This window comes from Chiroxiphia lanceolata, chromosome 31 (assembly GCF_009829145.1).
Source record: "Chiroxiphia lanceolata isolate bChiLan1 chromosome 31, bChiLan1.pri, whole genome shotgun sequence".
In the NCBI taxonomy this organism is placed as follows: Eukaryota; Metazoa; Chordata; class Aves; order Passeriformes; family Pipridae; genus Chiroxiphia; species Chiroxiphia lanceolata.
In genome coordinates, this window is record NC_045667.1 from 281,116 (window position 1) to 291,974 (window position 10,859).

A 10,859-nucleotide genomic window follows, 5' to 3' on the forward strand; every position below is an offset into this window, starting at 1 on the left:
GGGAGTAACCTCAAGGTAAAGGGTGAGTAACCAATGAGTTCTCTCTCCCCCAGGGCACGAATCACCCTCAATGTAAAGTGTCCATTTTGTGCGGCCTCGGCCTCGGGGTGGGGGGCATGTGAGTAACCCAAGAGTGAAGTGTCACCTCGGCATCAAGTGTGAGTAACTCTGGAGTAACACCTGATTAGCCCAAGGATGGGGCTGGGTAACCCTGGAGTGAGAAGTGGAGGCTGAGTGCTCTTGGAGTAAGAGATGAGTAATTTCAGAGCAAGGATTGACCACAGAGTAACAATTGTGTGGCCACTGGGTACGTAGGAACCTTGGAGTAAGGGGATAAGCAACTCTTGAGTAAAGACTACTCCCCTCCCACCAGTATACTGGGTAACTTTTGCAATCTCAGTGTAAGTTGTGATCTCTAGTAGCATCTGAGTAATTTCAACATAACAAACCTCAAGTAACTTCAAGATACTGGACAACAGCAAGGGCTGAGTAACCTTGGAGTAAGAGCTGTGAGGCCCAGAAGATAGTTGAGAGCATCTTGGAAGTGCAAAGGGTAAGTAACACCACAGCAAGCAGTGAAGGAGGTGTATCCATTGGGTATCCTCAGAGAAAAGGCCTGGAAGAACAGGGGAGCAGGAAACACCAGAGCTGAGACTGAGTAACATATGAGTAAAGATGTGACACAGGTCAACTCAGCAACCTCTGAGTAGCACAAGGAGGGGCTAAGGAAGCGACTGGAGGGCGGGGGAAGCTCGTAAGCAGAAGAGGGGCTTCGTATCATCTGAGTAAAGGTTGAGTAGCAAAGAAGGCGCTGCCATGTAACCCCAAACCCACTGGGGGTAAACAGGGCTGGCCCACTAAGGCCTTAGTAACTTCTGAGTAAGCATTAAGTGTTGAGTAAGGCCTAAGTCCCTTCTGAGGACCCACTACACAAGCCCAATTACAAGTGTGGAGCAAGTCAGCGTTAAGATGCATTTAAGTAACCTGCTAGTAAGGGCTGAGCAACCTCTGAGTAAGATGAGGCAGGCCAAGACTTGTGTAATGCCGGAGTACAGCTTTGAGGATGTGAGAACCTGGGATTCAAGCAATAAATAGGGAGAGCTGAGTAGCAGAAGGTGGTAAGGGCTGAGTAACTTCTGAGTAAGGGCTGAGTCACTGTGGCGAGTAGCTGGGCAGCAACAGAGGAGCACGCGCGTAACTTCCACGGAAGCACTGAGTAGGCCAAAGGGTTGGTAACACCAGAGTAAGTGTGGGGCAAAGGCAAAGGAGAATGAACCATATGGAGTAACCCTGGAGTAAGGTGCGAGTAGCAATAAAGTATCAAACAACACAAAAGGATGAGCTGAGCAAACCCAGAGTAAGGGCCCATATGAGTAACCCTGGAGTAAGTTCTGTCTAGAAGTACTGAGTAACCTCAGACTGAGTAAACTCAAAGTAAGGACACCCAGAAGGAACCCTGGAATAAGTTCTGAACAGGGGCAACGTATCAAAGTGACTTCAGACTAAGAGCTGAGAAAGCTCAGAGTAAAGACCACCCCCCTCAATCATGAGTAACGCTGGAGTAAAATCTGGGTAGGAGTAAAGTACCAACCAACCTCAACATAAGGGCCAAGAAGGTTCGGAGTAATAATCTCCACGAGCAACCCAGGGGAGGGAGCCCCAGCTGAGTAGCATCTGAGTAATCAGAGTAGAAACTGAGTAACACCACAGCAGTGAGCAAGGAGAGGCTGAGGAGTCATGAAATAAGGCTGGAGTAGGGCAGATACGGCCACAGAGCTGGGCCTGAGCTGCCTTGGAGTAAAGTCAGAGTTGGGCCTGAGTAACCCTGGGGTAACCCTGGAGTGAAGTGGGACCAACCTCAGAGGAAGACCCGCCACCCTGGGGAACCTCCTGGGAGATGCTGAGGCCCCAAATAACAACAGGGTAACCCTGGAGTTGAGTGTAAGTAACCTCAGAGTAAGCACAGAAGGGCACTGTAACTCACCCTCCCCGCCCCAAAACTGCTCCCAGGGTGGCCCTGCCCCTGCTAGGCCCCACCCTGCTGTGCTCCACCCCCTCTGAGCCCCACCCCTTGGGGGGAGGGACCCATATGACTCTTATTTATAATATTGCCTTGAAAAAATAAAACTCGAAGTAAATTGGGGGAAAAACCCCAGACTCAAGGGAACTCCCCAAAAAATAGGGGGGACCCCAAACCCCCCTCCAATGGGGGGTCCTACATGACGCCCCCCAAATCCAGCAGCGGTTCCTCAGGGGGTCTTTTGGGGGGCTGTGGTTACCGGTCCAGGGGCCCTCTGTAGTTCTGGGGTGACCCCTTATCTTGGGCATCACCCCCCAGTTTTGTGGCAACCCCCCCCCAGTTTTGGGGGGTCCTGGGGCGTTGCAGCAGCAGTCCAGGGGCTGTGGGGAGAGGAAGCAGTTAAGGGGGGTGACTCCAAATGGATGAGCCCCTAAATTTGCCCCCTCCTCCCTTTTTAGAGGTTTCCCCATTCATAAGAGTTATTCCGTTTTGGGGGTCTCTGAGCCCCAGATATCATGGGGGCCCATACTGTAGCAGCTCTATGTTTTGGGGGTGTTCTGACCTTTAAGGGTCCCTGTTTGGGGGGTGTTCCCTGGTTTTGGGGTAGATCACCCATTTCTGGAAAGTCCCCTTTCCAGGGGACCCTCCCAAATTTTAGATGTTTGGGGGGGCTCGTTTTTTGGGGTGTTCCCCATAGTTTCAGGACCTACCCCTAATGCTACTGCTCCTCGACTTTGGGAAGAGTCAATTAGGCAGTCCCATGGGAGGGGTCCCCCATTTTGGGCAGGTCACCCGATTTTGGGAGGCCCTACCTGCTCAGCATCAGAATTCAGTGTCGAGCACCCGGAAGGCGGAAGAACCTACAGAGAAAACGAGGGGGGCAGGGTATGGGTTTGGGGAGGTCGCAGTTTCGGGGGGTCACAGTTTCGGGTGCTGACCTGGGGGGGCAGGGGGGCCGCGCGCAGCCCCGGCTCCTTCTGCAGCTGGATCTCCTTCAGCGCGAAGAGGGAGGTGGCTGCAGGGGAAGAGGGGGGTGGGCAGGGCCTCACATCAAGAGGGTGTTACCACAGCAGAGGGGATGTGGTCGTTTTCAAGCCCCACCCACTAGAAAACCACACCTCACTGATTTGCATTACCCCACATCATTGATTTGCATAGCTCCTCCCCACCTTATTGATTTGCATTACCCCACATCATTGATTTGCATAGCTCCTCCTACACCTCTGAGGCTCTACCCACCAATGGCTAAACCCTGCCCCTGGAGTTCCTCCCACTGCCACCCAGTTCCACCAATGGGCGCCCTCCTCCAGGGGAAGCTCCACCCCCTCCAAGGCTCCACCCTGCCCAACAAGCCCCACCCCCCACAAGTGCCCCACCCACTCCCAGCCCTCACCATAGACTTCTCCCCACCCCTAGCCCACCCCAAAGCCACACCCAAAAAGCTCCACCCAGTGCACAAAGCCATGCCCACTACAGCCCCTGCCCTCAGGTCACGCCCACACGACACTCCCCTGGCACCAAGTGTTGGCAGCCCCACCCCCAGGACCCCGTCCCCTCGTCCCCACACTCACTGTCGGGCAGGGCGCTGACCCGCGGGCCCAGGCAGCCGAAGAACGGGTGAGCCATGGCCTCCGCCGCCGGCAGCCGCCGTCGCCCCTCGAACTGCCCTGCCTACCGTCAGGACACGCCCACGGGGCGGGGACACACCCGCAGAGGGCGTGGCCCCACCACTCCCCATCCCCTCCCTCCCTTGTGTGCCTCCCACCCCACAGTAGGTGGAGCCTGTGTAAGCCACGCCCATGGGGGGGGGGCCTTGGGGAGGCCACGCCTCATCTGGGAAAGGGGCCCGGTCCCTTGGACTGGGGGGGTGGGAATGGCACAGGGAGGGGCTCGGGGCAGGGCTGGGAGGGGCCCGTGGGGAGGGGCGGGGCCAGCACAAGCCCATCCCCCTCACCTGCAGCAGCTGCCCCAGCAGGTCGGCGCCGTCGTGGTCCAGCCTGGGGGGTGGAAAAGAGGGAGTCAGGTACCCCCCCATGGGGCAGCAACCTCCCTATGGGATTGGGACACCCCCTATGGGGCAGAGACCCCCCCTCATGGGGCAGGGGAAGCCCCTGCTATGGTGCAAAGAGTCCCCCTATGGTGCAGAGACCCCCACTATGGTACAGAGACCCCCACTTTTGGGCAGTAACCCCCCCCCTTTTGGGGCAGCCCTCCCACGTGCCCCCCCCACCGTGGGGCGTGGTGCCGCAGCCCCTCGGGCGGGTACAGCGGGTACTTGTGGGCCCGGAACTCAGCGTTGGCCCCGATCCCCGGCCACGTCTCCTCTGTCGGGGTCCCTGAGGGAGACAGGGCAGGTCAGAGGTCCCCAAAACCCCACTGAGCCCCCCCAAGTGCCCCCTCACCCTCCAAATCCCAGAGGACCAATCCAAAATTCCCCACAGCCCCCAAACCTTGGACCCCCCCAACCGTCCAATTCCAGGGACCCGCAAAATAACCCCAAATCCCTTTATTCAACCCCAAACCCCTTTAATTTTCCCCAAGCCCCTTAATTTTCCCCAAAGCTCCTCATAGTACCTCAGACCCCCTTCAGTTATTCCAAAACCATTTATTTCCCAAACCCCTGACTCTCCCAAATTTATCCAAACCCCTAACTTCCACCCAATTTTGATTAAAATCTCCTAGATTTCCCCAAGGCCCTTAATTTACTCCAAGTCCCCTGAAATTTTCCCCAAAACCCTAAATTTTCCCCAACTTTCCCCAGTTCCCCCCAATTTTCACAGAATCTCTGAATTTGCCCTAGTCCTGTCAAAAAAACCCCACATTTATCCCCCCCCAAGCCTGTTTATTCTCCCCCAGCTTTGCCCCAAAAACTCTGATCTCACCCCAATCCCCCCAGGTTCACCCCAAACCCCCTGGATGGCCCCCAAAGTCAAGTCCCCCGTACCCAGCAGGCGGAAGATGAAGTGCAGCTGCTCCTCCACGGTGGCTCCGGGGAACAGCGGCCGCCCCGTCACCATCTCTGAGAAGATGCAGCCAACGCCCCTGTGCCCAGCGAGACCCTCAGGCAAGAAACCCCCCCAGACATCCCACTCCCAGCGAGACCCTCCTGCGAGAGACCTCCCACCCCAAACAGGGCTCGTGGACCTCATGCAAGACCCCCAGGCTGGCACAGAGCCCTGTGCCCCTCCTCATGCAAGACCCCCAGGCTGGCACAGAGCCCTGTGCCCCCTCCTCATGCAAGACCCCCAGGCTGGCACAGAGCCCTGTGCCCCCTCCTCATGCAAGACCCCCAGGCTGGCACAGAGCCCTGTGCTCCCTTCTTATGCAAGACCCCCAGGCTGGCACAGAGCCCTGTGCCCCTCCACTCGTGCAAGACCCTCGTGCGTGAGAGCCCTGCAAACCACTCCTGGAGCTGTGCAAGAGCCCCCGGTCCCTGTGCAAAGGGCCCCTGTGCCCCCCGAGCCCCCCTGCACCCACCACATGTCGATCTGGGTGGAGTACTCGGTGGAGCCAGCAGGATGTCGGGCGGGCGGTACCACAGCGTCACCACCTCACTCGAGTACGTCTTTGGTTGGGATGGACTTGGCTCGGGCCAGGCCTGGGGGGCAACAGGGGGTCAGGGTCCCAGAAGGGTTCAGGGGGGACAATGGAGGGCCCCTAAGGGGGTCCTGGGGTTGACTGGGGTCCCGGGGGGAGGGAATTGGGGTCCCTAAGGGGGCTCCCATTATCCAAGGAGAATGGGAGTCCCTGGAGGGGAAAACTGGGGTCTACAAAGGAGTCCAGATGGGGCAATGGTGGCCCCTAAGGGGGTTCTGGGGGTCCCTGGAGGTAAAACTGGGGTCTCTGGGGAAACAAATGGGGTCATGTGGGATAACTGGGGTCTCTGAGGAGGAAATTGGTGTCCCCACAAGGGTCTCCAAGAGTGTTCTGAAGGGTTCTGGTATCTGGAGATGGGAGACTTTTGGGGGTCTCAGGTTGTGTTTTGATACACACCATGTTTATTTTAGAAATGCAGGGACAGGGATTTGGGGTATCCGGGAGGGAGGGCAGGGAGGGTATTGAGGGTTCCAGGGGGGAAGCTGGGGTCCCAGGGCACATTTTTGGGGTCCCCTGACCGAAGTCGGCGAGCTTGAGGTCCCCACGGCGGCTGAGCAGGAGGTTCTGGGGCTTGAGGTCGCGGTGCAGCACCTTGTGCCGGTGGCAGAACGCGAGGCCCCGCAGCAGCTGGAACAGGAACAGCTGCCCCCACCCAAAAATGGGCCTTGCATGCTCAGGGCACACTCATTGTGCACTCATTGCATGCCCCTGGCACAATACTGGTCCCTCCGTGGGTACAAACCCATAAACAAGTCCTAAACCCCCCCACCTCCTGGGAGACACCAGACCCCTCAACACCCTCTCATCACCCTGGCCCCCGTTAACCCCACACCCTGACATTGTGCACCCTCCTGACCTTCCCCCACACCTCCCTGATCCCTACACACACTGGGATGAGTCCCCCCCAAAACTTCCCTCACCCTGACACTGTGCATGCTGATGACCCCCCAGACCCCCTCACCCTGACATTGTGCATGCTGATGACCCCCCAGACCCCCTCACCCTGACATTGTGCATGCTGATGACGTTGCCACAGTCATCCAGGTACTGCTTGAGGTCCCGATCCTGGAGAAGGAACAGGGGGACCCCAAAATGGGGCAGTTAGGGGGGGGTCCTGGACTTCCCGGAGGGGGTCTATGGGGAATTTGGATGGTTCTGGGGGCATCAGAGAAGGTGTGGGCGTGTGGGGGAGAGTTTGGGGGTGCTGGAGAGTTTTAACGAGCCCTGGGTGCAACTGAGGGGGTCAATAGGGCCCTACAGTGATCTGGGGGGTCGATGGGGATTTGGGAGGGCCCTTGGGGAAGATGGAGGTCCTTGGGGGGGAACCTGGGAGGGCTCCAAGTGCCCAGGAGTGAACTGGGGTGCAGGGACTGGATTGGTGTTCAGAGGAAATTCTGGAGTCCAGGGGTGTTTGGAGGTGCAGGGAGGGATTCTGGGGGTCCCAGAAGGGTTTTAGAGGTGCTGACCAAGTACTCAAAGACGAGGGTGAGGCACTGGGGCGTGTGGACGATGTCATGCAGCGTCACCACGTTGGCATGTTTGAGATCCCGCAGCAGCGACACTGTGGGGGACACGGGAGGGGATCAGAGGGACATGGGAGGGACACAGAGAGGACACAGGGGAGACACGGAAAGGGGGACACGGGGGGGACATGAGGGTAAGCGGCCTCAGCCTTCGTGTGAACCACGCCCAGACCTCCAAACCAGCCCTCCCATTTCCACCCAGCCCCAACGCCCCCAGTGTCCCCCAACCTCTGCATCCCCCCCATGGTGTCCCACAGCTCCCACCCTGCTCCCCAGCCCTCAGATGCCCCCAGCCTCCTCTGCCCCCACCTTTGTGCCCCCCAACCCTCATAGGGTCCCCCCATGCCTCCTCTTCATGGATGGACATGCAGACCCCCCTCGGGCCCCCCGGATGGCCGTGCAGGCCTCCCTGTGCCCCTCACCCTCGCGGATGGCCGTGCACGGTGCCCCTCCTCGTGCTCCAGCCGAATCTCCTTCAGGGCCACCAGGTTCTCGGTCAGTTTGCTGCGGCCCTTGTACACCGTGGCATAGGTGCCCTGGGGACAGGGGCACAGGGACATCAGGGACACGGGGGGCATGGGGACATCGGGGACATAAGGGGGACATGAGGTCATCAGGGATACAGGGGGAGGCAGGAATATGGGGGACATGAGGACACAAGGATAGTGGGGACATGGGGACAGTGGGACATCAGGGACACAAGGGGGAACACAGGGTGGCCCCGTCCTCCCACCTACTGGGCACCCCCCTCACCTCTCCCAGTTTGTCCAGTTTGACGTAGGTCTCCAACTTCCCAAAACCGATCTCCGACTGGCCAGAGAAGAGGGAAACGATTACTGGGAAAACTGGGAAGTACTGGATGGGGTGATGTTGATCCCTCCCACCCTGTACTGATTCATATTGGTCTACACTGCCTATACTGGTTTACACCAATTCACACTGGAACACGTTGATATTCAATGGATGCCACTGCAGAGGGCTCAGAAAAACTGACAAGCGCTGGGAAGCCCCAGGAAGTGACACTGGGATCAGCTGCTCTATATACTGGCCTGTACTGGTCCACACTGGGATGCAGCAAGGGATGCCAGAGCAGGTGAAGGCTCATCAGCTGCCCCCCCGAGGAGACCAAGGGGCACACTGGGGGATGTTGCTGTCAGTTCCTACCCCTCAGTATCAGTTTGTACTGGTCCGTACTGGGACGCACCAGGGAGACGCGGCGCAGGCGGCGGCTGAGGGGCCCGGGCAGCCCCAGCCCCCCCTCAGGCAGGCGGGGTGTCGGCCGGCAGGGACAGGCGCTTGGTGAGTCCTGGGGGACACGGGTGACACGGGACCCCAAAACCACCCCAGGATGCCCCCAAAACCCCCACAGGCTCCCCCAAAAACCCCCGTGCCCCCAGTACCCCCCAGTTCCCCTGAACTCTACCCAGTGCTCCCCATTCCTCCCAGTCCCCCAGTGCCCTCCATTCTTCCCAGTGCTTCCCATTCCTTCAGTGGCTTCCAGTGGCCCCCAGAGCCACCAGTTCCCCCAGTGCTTCCAGTGCCCTCCCAGTCCCGCATACTCCCTCAGTGCTTCCAATGCCTCCCAGTCCCATTGGTCCCCCCAGTGTCCCCAGTCCCCCTAGAGTTCCCCAGTGCCCACAGTGTTCTCCAGTGCTCCCAGTCACCCCCAGTGCTCTCAGTGCCCCAGTCCCCCACGTGCCTCCAGTCCCCCCAGTCCCACCTCGCAGGCGCTGGGGCCGCGGTGCTGGCGGCAGCGCACAGGCGATGCCACCTCCTCCGAGGATGTCCCCGAGGGGGGGTCACTACCTCCCCATCCGATCCCATTCGCCCCCTCCCCCCCTGCCTCTGGGGGCAGGGGGACATCAGGACCCCCCGAAACCCCTCAGGATCCCTGAACCCTCCTGAGACCCCCCCAAAATCTCAGAACCCCCCTCAAAGTCAAGGGATCCCCCCCCGGGATCCCCCTGTGTCCCCAAGCCCTCCCAAAGTCCCCACTCAGGGGACCCCCATCTCCCTGATCCCAAGAGCCTGCCCACCAAAGCCCCAGGACTCCCTCAAACCCCAAGGGACCCCCAAAGGTCCCCAGGACTCTCCCGAACCCCCCTCTAAAGCCCCCAAAGGTCCTCCATCCCCTCCCACAAGTTCCCCAGGGATCCCCAATTCTGTGTCCCCTCCTCCGGGACAGGGGCACAGGGGGGACCTGGGGAACAAGTCTGGGGGGGTGATACGGGACACAAGGCAGGGGGGGCCGGGGACAGGTGGTGACACCGGGGGGTGGGCAGGGGACAGGATATGGGAACAGATGGCATGGACAAGGGGGGGTCCTTGGGGACAGATGGACAGCGAAGGACCCAGGGGGTGAAGGGGGGGGCACAGAAGGGACCCCAGAGCTCTTAAAGGGACCGTGCCCCGCCGGGGGTGACTTAAAGGGCCAGGCACCTCCAACCCCTGCCCCGCCGTCTTAAAGGGGTAGATGCTCTCTTAAAGGGTCAAGCACCTCCTCAGTCTCCCCCTCCTCTCAAAAACGCTCTTAAAGGGCCAGGTACCCCCAACCCATGTCCTGTCCCTCTTAAAGGGCCAGGCCTCCCTTAGAGGGGCGGGGTTCCCTCAAAGGGGGCGGGGCTCCCCTTAAAGGGCCGGCGCTCACCGGCTGTCCGCTGCCGTGGCCGTCGCGGGGGTCCCCCAGACCCTTCTCGGGGGCGCGGCCCCCCCGCAGCGTCATCGACAGCTGCCGCTTGATCTTCTTCATCCGGTCCATGGCCGAGCCCTGGGCGGCGACACCTTTGTCCCCCCTGCACACCTGGGCCCCCCCCCGGATACCTGGAGCACCCCACACGCCTGGGCACCCCCTGCACACCTGGACCCACCTGAGGCCCTGCAAAAACAGGATCCTTCCAAGCCTGAGTCCCCCTCCCCAACTGCCAGAATCCCCTCAATTCAGGGTCCCCCCGCGCCCCACCGCCCCGGTGCGCGTGGCCAAAGGGGGCGTGGCCTCCTCCCTTCCTCCCCCCATCTGCTTCACAGAGGCGGGGCCGGGCCGCGGGATCCCGGGGGGCTCCCTGGGGGGTTCCTGGGGGTGTCCCCGTTACCGGCTCAGCGGCGCGGGGCCTCCCAGAAATCCTCGGCCATGGCGGGGCCGGGCCCGACCCCGCGGGCGGCTCCGGGGGGGCCGGGGCCGGTCCGGGCGGGAGCGGCGGGAGCGGCGGCGGCGGCGGCGGCGCAAGATGGCGGCGGGGCGGGGCCGGGTGACGTCAGTGAGGGGGCAGGAGCCAATTAAAATCCTCTTGGGGCGGGCCAGGTGAGGGCACGCCCCCCGCAATGATGGAGGGGCCTCGGGGGGCCTGCGGGCGGTTCTTGGAGCCCCCCAACCGAAGGACTCCTTGGGGCCGGGACCCCCCTGAACTGCCCCGCCGCGGAAGGAACGGGGGGATCCCCGCTGGGGAGGGCTGGGGCAGCTCCCGGATCGCGGGTCTCCCTCTCCACCAGCCCAATGTCGTCACGCCCGGCCGGGCGCCCACCCGCCCCCCCATTTCCATCTGCTCCTTCTCCGCCCCCCTCCACCCCGGGACCAGCCGCCCCTCACCCCCCACGCCGCGTTCGGCTCCTCCCCCACTCCCAAACATCCAATAGGAACCCCTCACCCTGCTCCCCCTCCCCTTGGGCTGGAGGGGGCGGGGGACACCCCAAGATGCTCCAACCCCTTTTTTGGGGGGTGAAGG

At 60.8% G+C, this 10,859-nt stretch overlaps 1 protein-coding gene across 1 annotated transcript; it reads right to left on the minus strand.

Moving 5' to 3' along the window:
* Positions 1-1,602: 1,602 nt before the first annotated feature.
* CDK16 (cyclin dependent kinase 16) lies at positions 1,603-9,697 on the minus strand. Its single transcript, XM_032713694.1, is given in 19 exon segments — positions 1,603-2,400; positions 2,833-2,880; positions 2,959-3,035; positions 3,592-3,691; positions 3,975-4,017; positions 4,251-4,356; positions 4,965-5,062; positions 5,498-5,534; positions 5,537-5,588; positions 5,590-5,618; positions 6,136-6,259; positions 6,620-6,682; positions 7,084-7,178; positions 7,563-7,592; positions 7,595-7,676; positions 7,894-7,950; positions 8,345-8,446; positions 8,861-8,985; positions 9,694-9,697. Coding segments are annotated over 19 exon segments (1,572 nt in total). The 3' UTR covers positions 1,603-2,100.
* Between the last annotated feature and the right edge of the window lie 1,162 nt (positions 9,698-10,859).